The following is a 13,661-nucleotide window of genomic DNA, read 5'->3' as shown; positions in this document are numbered from 1 at the left end:
AATATGTTTTTTTAAAAATGTATTTATCGAGTTTTCCTTAGAAAACTGCCATCTATTTCGACTATATTTCGCTGTCAGTTCCAGTTGATCGGTGACGTTAAACATGTTGTTATATGTCACTGTGTATGTACTATGGCAGAAACATCGTACATCCAAGGTTGGATGAAATCGATTGAGGTGATCCGAGTGGGCAAAATGGTATGTAGTAAAAATGCATTTAATTAATCTTTAAAATAATTTTTTACTTCTTCCAAATTTGTGAAATTCTCCATCTCTGCATCAGGGCTCAGGCTCTAGGATGAAGTTAAAACAGGTAAAAGAATCATCCTAATTATTTCAATGCATTATGACAAAATACTATATGTTGTCAAGACTACTACCAAAATTGTGAAATTCATGATCCTTGGACTAGTCATATATATAGTGAAAGTATATGAATGTTTTGAAATGCTCTTTTATTTTTGGACATTGAAAAAACTGAATCTGAATCTGGAAAGCAAAGGACAATTCAATTTCAATTTTTATACGCCCTATGGTATGGTGTCATCCGTTCGTCTGCCGGAACTTCGTGGGCAGGATACAGACCGAACTGTAAGCTTCAGGATTTTACAACTTGGTACATTTTATCACCATGATGAGTGTTCTGCCCCGGAGGCAGTAGTATAACCAATCGTACACAGTTACTCCAATACAAATTCTGAATAATATATTTATTTCTCCCAAGTGATGTATTCCATAATACATGAAGATGAGGCTGAGTAGATGTGTGTGTGTGAGTGTGGTAAAAGACTGTAAAAGTACAAAGAATGAAAATACATTTTGGAATAATATCTATAATGGCACACCATACATTAGAAAAATTCAAGAAAAATACTTAATGACACCAAGTGCTTTCCATAACTTTTTCTGACAAATAGAAGTTTACTTTATATAAGTACTTATCAACAAAATTGCAGGAAATATGTCATTAACTACATATATAATTCACATAGATTGCAAATATTCTATAAATTAACTGCACAAAGCCTAAAATAAATTGTTCAAGCTCATAGGGACTACAATATCTACCCAAGACACGTGCCGTAGAAATGTCTTAAATTTAAAGTTATATAAAATATCTCAATGAAACTAACGATGGAAACAACATTTAAATATTGTAAAAAACAATTCTACAAATGCACAAATATAATGCATAGCTACTTACATTGTAGTAGGCCACAAATTATAGAGATGTTGAAAAACAAAAGATGGCGGCAATATACGTTAAAGGGAGATTACTCTAAATAAAACTTTGCAATAATTGAAAAGAACAATAACTCCTGAACAGATAAAAATGGAAAATTACCAAATTACCATAGTATGGGGCATAACAATGAGAGGAGGATGTCGATTGTTTTCAAGGTCAAGGTCATAGTATCACCTAATAGGAAAACCTTGTAGGCAGGATACAGACCGGACCGAAAGCTCCAGGATAATACAACTTCGTACATTTGATCATTTTGATGAGAAAAAGATGTCTGTTATTTTTCAAGGTCAAAGATCAAGGTTGTAGTATCAGTTGATATGTAAACTGTGTAGGCAGAATATAGACTGATCTATTGGGTCTAGTACCGTCTAACTCGGTACACGTAATCGACATGCCAAGTGGAGGAAACCTTTTGGTTTTTGAATATCAGCAGTCAAGGTTGTATCATCACTTAGTAGGAAAACCGTGTGAGCAGGATATAGATTGAACCGTAAGCTCCAGGATTTTACAACTTGGAATATTTGATCACCATGAAAGGAAGATGCCTATTTTTCTAGGTTAGAGGTCAGAGGTTGTAGTATCACTTAACAGAAAAACCTTGTAGGCAGGATACAGACTAAATTATTGGGGCTAGGACTGTAAAATTCGGTACACATACACCTTATGCCAAGTGGAGGATGCATACTGTTTCTAAGGTCAGAGGTTAGGGCGTAGTAGCAGAATAGAGACCAAACCGTTGAGGCTAGGACCATCAAACTTGGTACACATACACATTATGCCAATGGAAATATTACAGAGAGTACATGATTTGTCTGTTTTTACAATGCTAAGAAAGTATGTCACACCCAGATGATTGCTGATACTGAAACCAAGTTCTACAAATCATGGTATAAGAAAAACTATATTAGCTTTTCACAGGCGTATTATGTACTGTTAGCGGTACGCTTGTTAAAAATTATATTGTAATTGTTTTTTTGAGCTGTCCATTGAAGAGTTGTTGCATGTTGCTCTACTCAGGTGTCTGTTAAGGCCCACAGGTCTCGTCATTGATTACTCAGGTGTCTGTTAAGACCCACAGGTCTCGTCATTGATTTCAACATAAGTGGTGTAAGCTGTATGTTTGTTAAAAGTTTAATTATTTTCAGACTCTGGTACATGTACCACAGTAGAATTTCATGTTGTACATTAAGGAATTCACAAAAGCAATACAACTCGGTGAGCATCGTGGTCCATGGGCCTCTTGTGTTGATGCATAGATTGATCCATTCAATTTTTTCTTCTGTAGATTTTACATAGCACGGGAATTGAATTTAAACAAGACCTGGGAAAGGCAAAAGACTTGGACCAGATCATAGCGGTTCACAATAAGTATGTGAATACAATACACGAGAGATGTCTTCTGCACAAAATGGTCAAACTTCTAAAACAAGCAGTGATGAATGTCCTCAACCTCATTCTTAACTTCCAGGCCCTTTGGGATGAAGGAATTCAGGAAATAAGGTGATCAGTATTTTCAGAACAAGAAACATGCCAGAGGCCATTTAGAGAAAATTTGGCATGCTAGCTGTATAAATGTCCACCTTCCAATTCATATGAAACTACACTAAGTCTGTTAAAAGATAGTCATTACCTATGTATACATTCAGCAAAATGTGATTTTTACATATGATATGATTTTATATGACATGATATAATTCTGCAGCATTATTTAAAGATACTATATTTTTAGCTTGAAGACTATTGAAGGAATGGAGATTGAGTTTTCCAGGTGTATACTCTTTCTCTCAACTTTTCTCAACAATGTCACCAAGAGAGGTTCATTTCCACATTGTAAGTTAAAAAAAAAAAAAAAAATCAGTTATATTTGTCCATATTGTAGACAAACACACTCTGCAAACTTTTGTAAGTGTTTAAATGACACAGACGTGTAAGCTCACCTGAGCTGAAAGCTGAAAGGGGGATAGGGAATCTCAGTTTTACATTTAGATAAATAGTGTTTAAGGAATTATTTTAGAATCTTCTCAAGAACAGAACCATGAATAGTTATGTAAATTGCAAGCATCCCTATGTAGTGCATAGCATATTCAAGTTTGTTCAAATTGTGGCCCTCTTATGTAAGGTGTGGCCACATCCTTGTGAACTTAACCTATTTCTAAGAAAACCTAACCTTTAAATATCTCTTGACCTACATTTAAGGTAAGGCTTTCAAATCTTTTATATAGATACCTTTCATGTGATACCATGTAGTTTGATCTTGACTTACTTTTAAAACATAACCTAGTTAATATCTTTTGAACTAAAAGCTTTCATATTTTGTACATTTTTTATGGCAAGACCTTTCATTTTGTATCATAATCTTGACCTCAAGAACAGCAAGGTCATGTTGAAACAAGTCTGTTTATGTCCTGATCCTTTGGGGCTAGGTTGGGGTCACAATGGGGTCCAAATTTTTCATGGGAATAAAGATTGAAAAAAAAAAATCTTTTAAAAATGACAACAGCTGAATAACAATCTTTAAATATTGGCCAAGGTGACTCATGTGAGTGATGTGGTCTATGGGCCTCTTGTTTTGGAAGTCTAATGGTAACTTTTCTCTGAATGACAGTACAGTGTATTAAGAAATTTTATGAAAAATTTGGTACTCTTTACTTTTATACAAACTTCGACAATGGAAAACATTAATTTATTATACAATTATCAAAACAAAAGATGCAAATAAAGTTTAGTAGAACAAACTTATTAAAAGTTTCTTGTGAAAAAATGAATTAGAAAAATAATTACCTCTTTCTTGATTCAAGGGTGTTGGTGCTGGTTAAACTGTCACAAACCATGTTTATGACCGTTGTGAAATCTGAAGACAGGCTAGTCATTCTCATTCCACTCGGGTTTATTTTGCTTGATGTTTACCTCCAATTTCAATATTTTTCAATGTCACTATCAAAATCTGGGTCTCAATAACATCTTCCTCAAACCTTAGTACCAATCAAACTGCTGATTAACAAAGATGCATTAGTATTCTAGTTAACTGTTGTGTACTTTGACTCAAATGAATTTTTCTTTTTAGTGGAATCCCTTGCATTTGCTTTGGTAACATCAACAGAACATCTAACGAAGACAAGAGCACATGTGACCTAGTGCACTAGATTTGAATTAAGAATTTTCCGTGACATTCAGTCATAAGTTAATGTTTTCACTTGTTTTTGCATTATCTGTGATATTATAAAGATTTGAAGATTATCTGATTGTGATCATTAAAATACTGTACAAGTTGCTAAATCATCTTTTTTTTTTTTTTTTTTTAGCTCACCTGAGCTTTTCTGATTGCCTGTTGTCTGTAAACTTTTCACATTTTCGACTTCTCCAGAACCACCGAAACTTGTTGCAGCTGTCATTAATATGTAATTCAAAAAGCAATTATATCAAATGCATGTCTATAATTAGAAAAACAATTACATTGAAAATCTTGATGGTTTACTCAAGTCCAGCCCTTTTGAAGCCATTGATAATCCTCCATTGTTTAATGGGTGCTAATGACTCGATGTGTGTGGATTGGTTTAATTACTGATATGCGGAAATCAACCAGCGACTAGGATTGGGTGTCCCTCAAGACCTATGGCAATGCCGACTTTCTTTGCATACCAATTATGAAAATGACCCTTCAGACTTTTTCCTCTTTTGATTTACTGCAGTCAAGAGGTTGAAGTCTATCAGTACTATACATGCTGGGACAAATAAAGGGATGTTTCTATTCTCGTTTAACTGCTCTAGCAGCTTGTGGCTTTAGTGCACCAACTATGCACCTATGTTCTTTATACATGTATCTTACTAAATATTTTCTTATTACCAAGTTTAAAATTTATAGAGAAGAACTACAAATAAATATTTTTGAATATTGTTATTTATGATTGGGCATTTGGAATTCTTTTACCAATTTCATTACATACCAACAAAGGTACTAGTAATTGTAAATATTCCGATTATTGAACATGGGAAGTTTGTTTTGGAGATGACCCATGTCCATGAATTTGCATATTGAAAACGTGGATTTTGCTTAATCCACAAAAAATGATACCCATGAATACCATATAAGTAGAAATTTTAGCAAGGATTTAATTTTGGCAGTATTAGTGAGAGTAATGAGATCGCTAAAATTGAATATCGCTAACAACCTATTCTGTATCGTAGGTAATGGTTATCTTTCTTTGAATTATAAAGTCGTTAAAATTAGAAAGAGCTAATATATACATGTATAACCATTTTTATGCGGAAAATCGCTAAATGTGTGACTCGCTAAAAAATTCCACTTGTATGGTATTCAGGTATGGTAAATATTTTAGTTCGCCTGAGGTGTACTTTTCCGATCTGTAAACTTTTATATTTTCATTGTCATTTCCAGAATCACTGGGTCAATTTCAATGAAACTTGGTACAAATCATCCTTGGGTAAAGGGGATTCAAATTCGTTCATATGAAGGGTCATGTCACCTTTAAAGGTGAAATGATTAAAAATCTTCTAACCACTGGGTCAGAAAAGTTGAAATTTACATGAAAGCCCCCAGACATGGTGTAGATTCAAGTTTGTTCAAATCATGGCTCCTAGGGTTAGAGTGGGGTAACAATGAGATTTAAGTTTTAAATGGGAATATATTGGGGGGGGGGGGGGGGGGGGGAATCAATTTTAGAACAGCAGGACATACTGGAAATTAAAACAAATTCTTTTCAAGAGTAGCTGAGCCAAATTAAATCATGTCAAATTTTAAGTGTTTTAGCTCACCTGAGCTGAAAGCTCTAGTGAACTTTTTTGATCATGTGTTGTAATCGTCTGTAAACTTTTCACATTTTTTACTTCTTCTCCAGAACCTCTAGGCCAATTTCAACCAAACTTGGCAAAAAGCATCCTTGGGCGAAGGGCTTTCACGTTTGTTCAAATGAAAGGCCATGCTCCTTTCAAAAAGGGAGATAATCACAAAAATAGGGTGGGGTCCTTTTAAAAAATATTTTATATATGTACCACTTTTTAGGTCACCTGAATTCATTCAGGTGACCTATTGCTATCTGTTTTTGTCCGTCGTCGTTCGTTAACATTTGAACATTTTCAGCTTCTTCTCTGAAACCCCTGAACCAATTTCAACCAATTTTGGCATATAGCATCTGTGGGTGGAGGGGAACAAAAATTGTGAAATTCGTGGTCCCTGCCCCCCTGGGGCCTGAGGGGTGGGGCAAAAACCATCAAAATGAGTGTAATTTTAAAAAATCTTCTTCTTTACTCCTGGACATCAAGAAGTCAAACTGTGGGCATAATTATAATGAGCGTTGAGCCCTCTACCAAAATTGTGAAATTCATGGCCCCTGGGGCAGGGGTTCTTATGTTAGGGTGGGGCTCTATTGGTCATATAGTGAAAATGTAGAAATTCTTTGAAAATCTTCTTCTCTGGGTATTAAGTAGACAAATTAATAGCATGGTAATGATGAGCAAGGATGCCTCTTTATAACCCCCACAACAAGTTGTGGAGGGTATACTGGAATCGGGTTGTCCGTCCGTCTGTAGACGCAATGGTTTCCGGGCTCTAAAGCATTATCCTTTCCACCTACCGTCACCATATCATATATATGGACTACCCATGGGATGAAGATGTTCCCTATCGATTTTGGGGTCAAAAGGTCAAGCACACTGGACATTGAAGTAGCAATATGGTTTCTGGGCTCTAAAGCGTTATCCTTTCCACCTACCGTCACCATATCATACATATGGACTACCCATGGGATGAAGATGTTCCCTATCGATTTTGGGGTCAAAAGGTCATGCGCACTGGACATTAAAGTAGCAATATGGTTTCTGGGCTCTAAAGCGTTATCCTTTCCACCTACAGTCACCATATCATACATATGGACTACCCATGGGATGAAGATGTTCCCTATCGATTTTGGGGTCAAAAGGTCAAACGTCATGCGCACTGGACATCGAAGTAGCAACACTCAGAAAAGAGGTAGTTTATACCTATTACCAACACCCTTTGGGAGATTGGGTTAAGCGGGGGGTATTCTTAGTGAGCATTGCTCACAGTACCTCTTGTTAAAAATTGTGAAATTCATGGCCCCTGGATCAGGGGTTCTGGTGCTAGGGTGGGGCTCTATAAGTCATATAGTGAAAATGCATTATTTCTTTGAAAATCTTCTTCTCTGTCCTTGGGTATTAAGTAGACAAACCAATAGCATGGTTATGATGAGCAAGGATTCCTCTTTCAAAATTGTGAAATTCATGGCCCCTGGGTCAGGGGTTCTGGTATTAGGGTGGGGCCCTATTGATCATATAGTGAAAATGCATTTTATTTCTTTGAAAATCTTCTCCTCTGCTGCTGGGTATTAAGTAGACAAACTAATAGTATGATAATGATGATCAAGGATGCTTCTTTCAAAACTGAAATTTATGGCCCCTTGGTGAGGGGTTCTGGTGCAAAGACGGGGCTGACCACATAGCTATTCAATGTTTCTTCCATCCAAAAGTAAGATTTTTATATTTAAACACAAACCTAATTCAAACATTGGAAGGTTGTTACATGATACTCAGGTGACCTATAAGGCCCCTGGGCCTCTTGTTTTTAATCCAAACATTATGATAGGTAAAAAAAAACATATTTCAATGAAAATCTGTTCGAGTATAACATACAATATGTAAATGATATCATACATGAAGACGGTACTTTTTATACATATGAAAAATGTTCATCCATTTATCCATATTAATTTTTTAGAATTTATGGGTATAGTACAGGCAGTAAAAGCATGGATGAAAACAAAAAATAATGAAAGGGCTATATTTAAGGTACAAAATCCCTTGATTTTACCTAATATCTATAAATTGTCATGTAAGAAATCAAAACATATTTATGATATATTGAACTATAACGATACTGAACCAATCTGTAAAACAAGATGGAACACTCTATTTGGACTTGAAGAAAGTGAATGGAGAACAATTTATAAGTTACCATTTAAGTTAATAAAAAATTCAAAATTTCAATGGTTCCAATATAGACTTATTAATAGAATTTTGGCTACAAACACTTTCCTGCATAAAATTAAGAGGAAGGATACAAAAAGCTATACATTTTGTAAATTGGAAGAAGAAACATTGGAACACCTCTTCTGGGAATGTGTAAATGTTCAATCTTTTTTAGATACTTTGGAAACATGTCGAAGAAAATACAAATCTACAGTTATCTATTACAAAAAGAAATTTTTTGCTGGGATTTCTTGATTGAAACAAATATATTCAAAACACTTTTTCTGTGGTTAAAGTACTACATATGTACAATGAGGAGTACAGAAAAGACATTTTAATTTATTCTCTCTCAAACCCCCCCCCCCCCCCCCCCCCTGTAACTTGAAGATTGATGCATATGCCACTTGTGTTGATATTACAGAATGGAAGAAAATAAAGAATTATAAAAAAAATAATATTTTATATAAAATTATACATGAATTTAATAAACTTTAATCTGCACTATGTCGGACAACTTTCATGTAAATTTCGGCTCTTCTGGCCCAGTGGTTCTTGGGAAGAAGATCTAAAATAGTAGCAAGGTCATGTTAGTCATTGGTATTGAGGCATCCCCATGTTGTTCGACCCTTTAGGGCTGCGTTGTGGCCACAATATGGGGTCAAAATCTTTCATGGGAATAAAGACTGAAAAAATACTTCCAAAAATCACAACAGCTGAACAAATAGCAGGGACAAGCTGACTAAGGTGAGTGATGTGGCCCATAGGCCTCTTGTTAAGTAAGCATGTATGTGCATTGTTAACTACATTAAATGTTGTGTTGGCTATTGCGACAACCATCAAATTTGGCTATCTTTTAATCCTTCTAATTAGTCTTTGGGTGGAAGAAGATTTATTTGTTGATTATGAGAAAATACATCAAAGTCAACAATGTATATTCTGAGTTTATTTATCTCAACAAACAAAAACATTAAAGAAGATTAACCATATAAATAGTGGTCTTATATGAAAATTTAATTGATCTCTTAATTGAGTTGAAATGCATACAGTTAAAAGAAATAATGGATATAATACTTATATCTTTCACTGAACAGAATGGAAGTGAAATTTAAAGTGAACAATAAAAGCCAGTCAGTGATCAGTTTTAAGTTTTTTGCCTTTGTTGAGAATGGCATCAATGGTGCGTTTGTACTGGTTGGAGAGAGTTGCGGTTGATAGAGTCACTTCTGATACACTGGGGATCTCCAGCACTGGGAATATTCTGTTGGATGTGGGCACACTTATCGTGCCTCTTGATGACAACCTGGGGAACCCATCACCACTGTCACATGGTGTATTTATTGAAATGCTTGATTTTCTGCATTTCATCTCCTCGTCCTGTGAAAATCTGGTTTCAGCAGGCATCTGTAGATCAGAATCACCAGCACAGACAGGCTCTGTTGAGATGATTCTACAGAGGGAAGGACGTGTATCGGGAAGGAAGTCATCCACATAACTAGCAAAGGTGTTGGAAGATTCCACTTTGTTTTTTCCAATAGTCAGAGTAGTAACTGGCAGACATTTGTCCTTTACTGATCCATGTGCCCCATCCTTCGAACACTTATCTTCCCCGTCAGCTTCATCATCTGAGAAGAGATCCCTGTCTCCATCATCATGCCCAGGACTCCCTACAGATGCCTGTGAATACTGAAATGTACTTCTTGATCATGATTTGACTTTAAGACACGCATCATTAAATTATTCCAATTAACCTGTTTCTTGTCTTACCTGATGCACATCTAGTGAGCTGTTGAAGGTTACAATTAACCTGTTTCTTGTCTTACCTGATGCACATCTAGTGAGATGTTGAAGGTTACAATTAACCTGTTTCTTGTCTTACCTGATGCACATCTAGTGAGCTGTTGAAGGTTACAATTAACCTGTTTCTTGTCTTACCTGATGCACATCTAGTGAGCTGTTGAAGGTTACAATTAACCTGTTTCTTGTCTTACCTGATGCACATCTAGTGAGCTGTTGAAGGTTACATTTTTTTTCTTGGAGATATTATCTTGTCTTACATCTATTAAATGCAAAAATGCTTTTTTTAAAATAAAATTTATACACAGCCAGTTAAAATACAGGTGAGAAACAAGGAGAAGACCAAGCAATTTTTTTCATTTGATTGAATATTATTAGAAAGCTTATTTCTATTAGTAAGTCACCTTTTAAAATGCCTTTTACATTGTGGAACTGCCGGTCTAAAAAAATCATAAACAGTTACATTTATTACATATACCACAAGGCAGAACAATCAAATCACTTACTAGAAAGAATACTTCATATACTTGCCCAATTCATCCTTTTGTGGATTAGGTCTTGGGTTTACAACAACCATGTCTTGATCAAATAGCCTTGGAATAGATTTCAAGAGTATATGTACTTAAAAAATGCAAAATATATATGTTTAGATCAAGTAGAAAATTTAATTATAATAAACAACTTACAATGAAACAGATGAATCAGGCTGAGCCACGTTTGTTGTGATGAATTTATAATAAACAACTTACGATGAAACAGATGGATCAGGCTGAGCCACGTTTGTTGTGATGGATTATAGTAAACAACTTACGATGAAACAGATGGATCAGGCTGAGTCACGTTTGTTGTGGATGGATTTTTCAGTTTTGATAATGACAGGCTTCGTCTGGAGCCTCCTGGACTTTTGGGAGATTCACAGGTCTTGTCAAGATCGTTAGTCTCGCCATTCTTGTCATGCTGGTCACACTCAGAGAGGGCAGGATCACTTTCGATTACTTTTGTTCGACTATATGTGAGGATGCTTGCCTGTACATCAGTTTTGTAACTATCTATTTTCTGCACATCAGTTTTATAACTTTCTATTTTGTTGACAGATTGACTTTTGAAAAGATTTCCAGTAGACCTGACAATTTTGATGCTCACTTGTGGTTCAGATGTGTCAGCTGACACAATCTTCTCACAGGATGTATTTGGTTGGCAATCAGTTGCGTCTGCAGTTCGATGGCTGTCTGTCATATTTGCACAGTCTTCGTTTTTGGAAATGATGGATTTTCCTTGACTATCAGGTTCATTATAAGATTGTCCATCACTGACAGTTACAGTCTCGTTAACCATCTGGATATTATCAAGAAACTGAAAGGAATGTCGGCCACCACCATATTGACATTTAGGCTGACTGGCTTTGATATCATTTTTCAATTGAGTATTACTGTTTGGTTGGCCTTCTGTCATTTGCTGACAGTTCACTGCAACTGTCATCAACTGACTGGTGTCGTCTGATACATTCCAACTCTCAGCATGTGGTAACTGACTATTGTCAGTTGATGAAGTTTGACTAGTATTAGACTGACTCTCTGGTTGATTGGTTGACTGGGGTTGTAAATCTTGCAGTGGTTGACAGGAAATAGTGGATGCAGCTAGTGAGGTAGACTGACTGCAATCAGTGGATATAGACCGCACTGCTCGACTTTCCAAAGATTGTTGACCGAGTACTTGATGAGGACTGTTGGTAGAGGACAATGACTTGCAAAACAGCCTCTCTTTAGATTTGTACTCGATGATCTCTGCTTGCACGGACACACTGTGTAGAACAACTCTGTCTGTCTGGGTGCTGTTGTTGGCCAGTGCTGGGTCTCTAGTTTGTGTAGTTGATACTCTGAGATCAGGAGCAGGGGTTTGAGAGCAAACAGTCTTGTGTTGGACTGAGTTTGTTTGGACTGATATGTCTGCACATATTACCTCAACCTGACTCTCCTGCTCCACCATGTTCATCCAGCTTGCCTCTGTTTGCTGGGTCTGCTCCTGCTTTGGTTTGTTCAGTAGTTCCTAAATGTTACAAATGACAAATCATTTGTTTAACATTAGAGATTGTCACACTGACTTACATAGAAATGTCACTGGCTGTAGGTGAAGTATCACAAATATTGACCTATCCAAGCAGGGATTTTTTTAGGGTCTGTAGGAGGTCGAAATAAGGCCCCATTCCCAATGCCAAAAAGCAGGTATTTTCCCCAACTTTTGCTTTAAAGTTCCCAAACAATGAAAAAAAAATCAAAGTAGGTTAGCCTTATTGTTCATGTATCTTCTTCACAGGCCCACAGATTACAATTTTAGCTTCAAAATTGTTAAATAAACTTAATTTTTGGCCTCTGTTTATTTGAATGAGGTAAGCTTTGACCAAATTGAAAATCAGTTGGAGTCCAATTATACTTTAATGCACTCTGGTTTGGTTTTCTCCCTACTTCTTTGTATGGAACAATTTTCCCAATTTCAAGCAAATTTCACTATTTTTCCCAGATGAAAAGGCCCAGGCCCTTGAAATCAAAACCTTAAAAAAAGCCTGCCATGGCACTCGAGGGTTCTTATCAGCCTACCAAGACACAGAACCTTCAAATTTAAGGTGATATCCAAAAGAATTGCGACTCGCTTCTATTGTCGGGCACTGGGCAAAGGAACAGTCACTATGTATGTTAAATATCTTGGGTTTGATGTACCACTGGGAAAGAGAATCACACCAGGGACCTCCCAGTTTAATTACTTTCGAAATTCCGCGTGTAACGTCAAATGATCATAAATATTTTGAAATGGGGTATTCACTATCCAACTCGGAGAATAGATAACTTAATAGGAATTAAGCTTGATTACTTTTTAATCCAATTAAGTTAAATTGCATAACTTGCAGAAAGTTTTCTTTAGACATCATGTTGCATTAGCTGAAATCAGCTGGGGACAAACTTAACATTGGCCTCAAAACCACCAGATAAAAAGGAAGTGACAGAAAGAATTAACAACGTGGTTAACAAGAAATCATAATGTCCCCTTCAAAATAATAAAAGAGGTAAAAATCGAATGGTGTTGTTTGTTTTGCAATAATCTATATAGAGTCAGTATTTGGTAAATTGTCTGATGCAGGAACCTGCCAATCGAACTGACTTGGTAGTAATTACATTTAAATAAAGTTAAAATAATTGTTTGGACCACACCACTCTTATCATGATACAATAGAGGCTTATACTTGACAGAATTTCTTATGACCAAACAGTGTGCCATGACCCTGAACCAAAGTTATTTGACTAAGGTCAAGGTTAATGACAGTTGAAAACATATCTGTGGGCCACAACTTTGTGAGATTGATTATGACCAGTGTATCATGATCATGGATTGATGTTAACTAGCCATTGTCATGGTAACTAGTCCAATATATTAGAACTATTTTATAACTATAATGGACAGACAACTGAAGCTACCTGAAACAGTAAATTATGTAAGCAATTCATAAATCTATAGCGATCCAATAATCCATGAGACATGACGTCATCTGTTGTTAGACATTCATGACGCATTTTATGCTTCGATAGACACAAACAATCCCCCCTCCCCCCCATAAAAACATAATGAA

At 36.0% G+C, this 13,661-nt stretch overlaps 2 protein-coding genes across 5 annotated transcripts in view; one reads left to right on the top strand and one right to left on the bottom strand.

The window, feature by feature from the left end:
• The window catches only part of LOC125646607 (gamma-tubulin complex component 5-like), a 43,703-nt gene extending 39,181 nt beyond the window's left edge, over nucleotides 1-4,522 (top strand). Inside the window, exons 21-23 of one of the 3 annotated variants that reach the window (XM_048872997.2) lie at nucleotides 2,532-2,746; nucleotides 2,976-3,076; nucleotides 4,311-4,522. In XM_048872997.2, coding sequence (XP_048728954.2) covers nucleotides 2,532-2,746; nucleotides 2,976-3,076; nucleotides 4,311-4,381 — 387 coding nt within the window. In that variant the 3' untranslated portion in view covers nucleotides 4,382-4,522. Of the gene's footprint in view, nucleotides 1-2,531; nucleotides 2,747-2,975 lie in introns of all 3 variants that reach the window. The other 2 variants (XM_056140990.1, XM_056140991.1) reach the window with 2 other exon arrangements.
• Nucleotides 4,523-8,883: 4,361 nt separating this feature from the next.
• LOC125648075 (nucleoprotein TPR-like) overlaps nucleotides 8,884-13,661 on the bottom strand; it is a 163,491-nt gene continuing 158,713 nt past the window's right edge. The window contains exons 12-16 of one of the 2 annotated variants that reach the window (XM_048874986.2): nucleotides 10,854-12,088; nucleotides 10,574-10,635; nucleotides 10,447-10,482; nucleotides 10,237-10,304; nucleotides 8,884-9,931 (exon numbers count right to left, since the gene is read on the bottom strand). In XM_048874986.2, the coding sequence (XP_048730943.2) occupies nucleotides 9,377-9,931; nucleotides 10,237-10,304; nucleotides 10,447-10,482; nucleotides 10,574-10,635; nucleotides 10,854-12,088 (1,956 nt within the window). In that variant the 3' untranslated portion in view covers nucleotides 8,884-9,376. The remainder of the gene's footprint in view (nucleotides 9,932-10,236; nucleotides 10,305-10,446; nucleotides 10,483-10,573; nucleotides 10,636-10,853; nucleotides 12,089-13,661) is intronic. The other variant, XM_048874988.2, reaches the window with a different exon arrangement.

The sequence above is a fragment of the Ostrea edulis genome, chromosome 6 (assembly GCF_947568905.1).
Source record: "Ostrea edulis chromosome 6, xbOstEdul1.1, whole genome shotgun sequence".
Lineage (NCBI taxonomy): Eukaryota > Metazoa > Mollusca > Bivalvia > Ostreida > Ostreidae > Ostrea > Ostrea edulis.
Note: the sequence above shows the minus strand (reverse complement) of the source record. Positions and strands in the feature narration are given on the sequence as shown.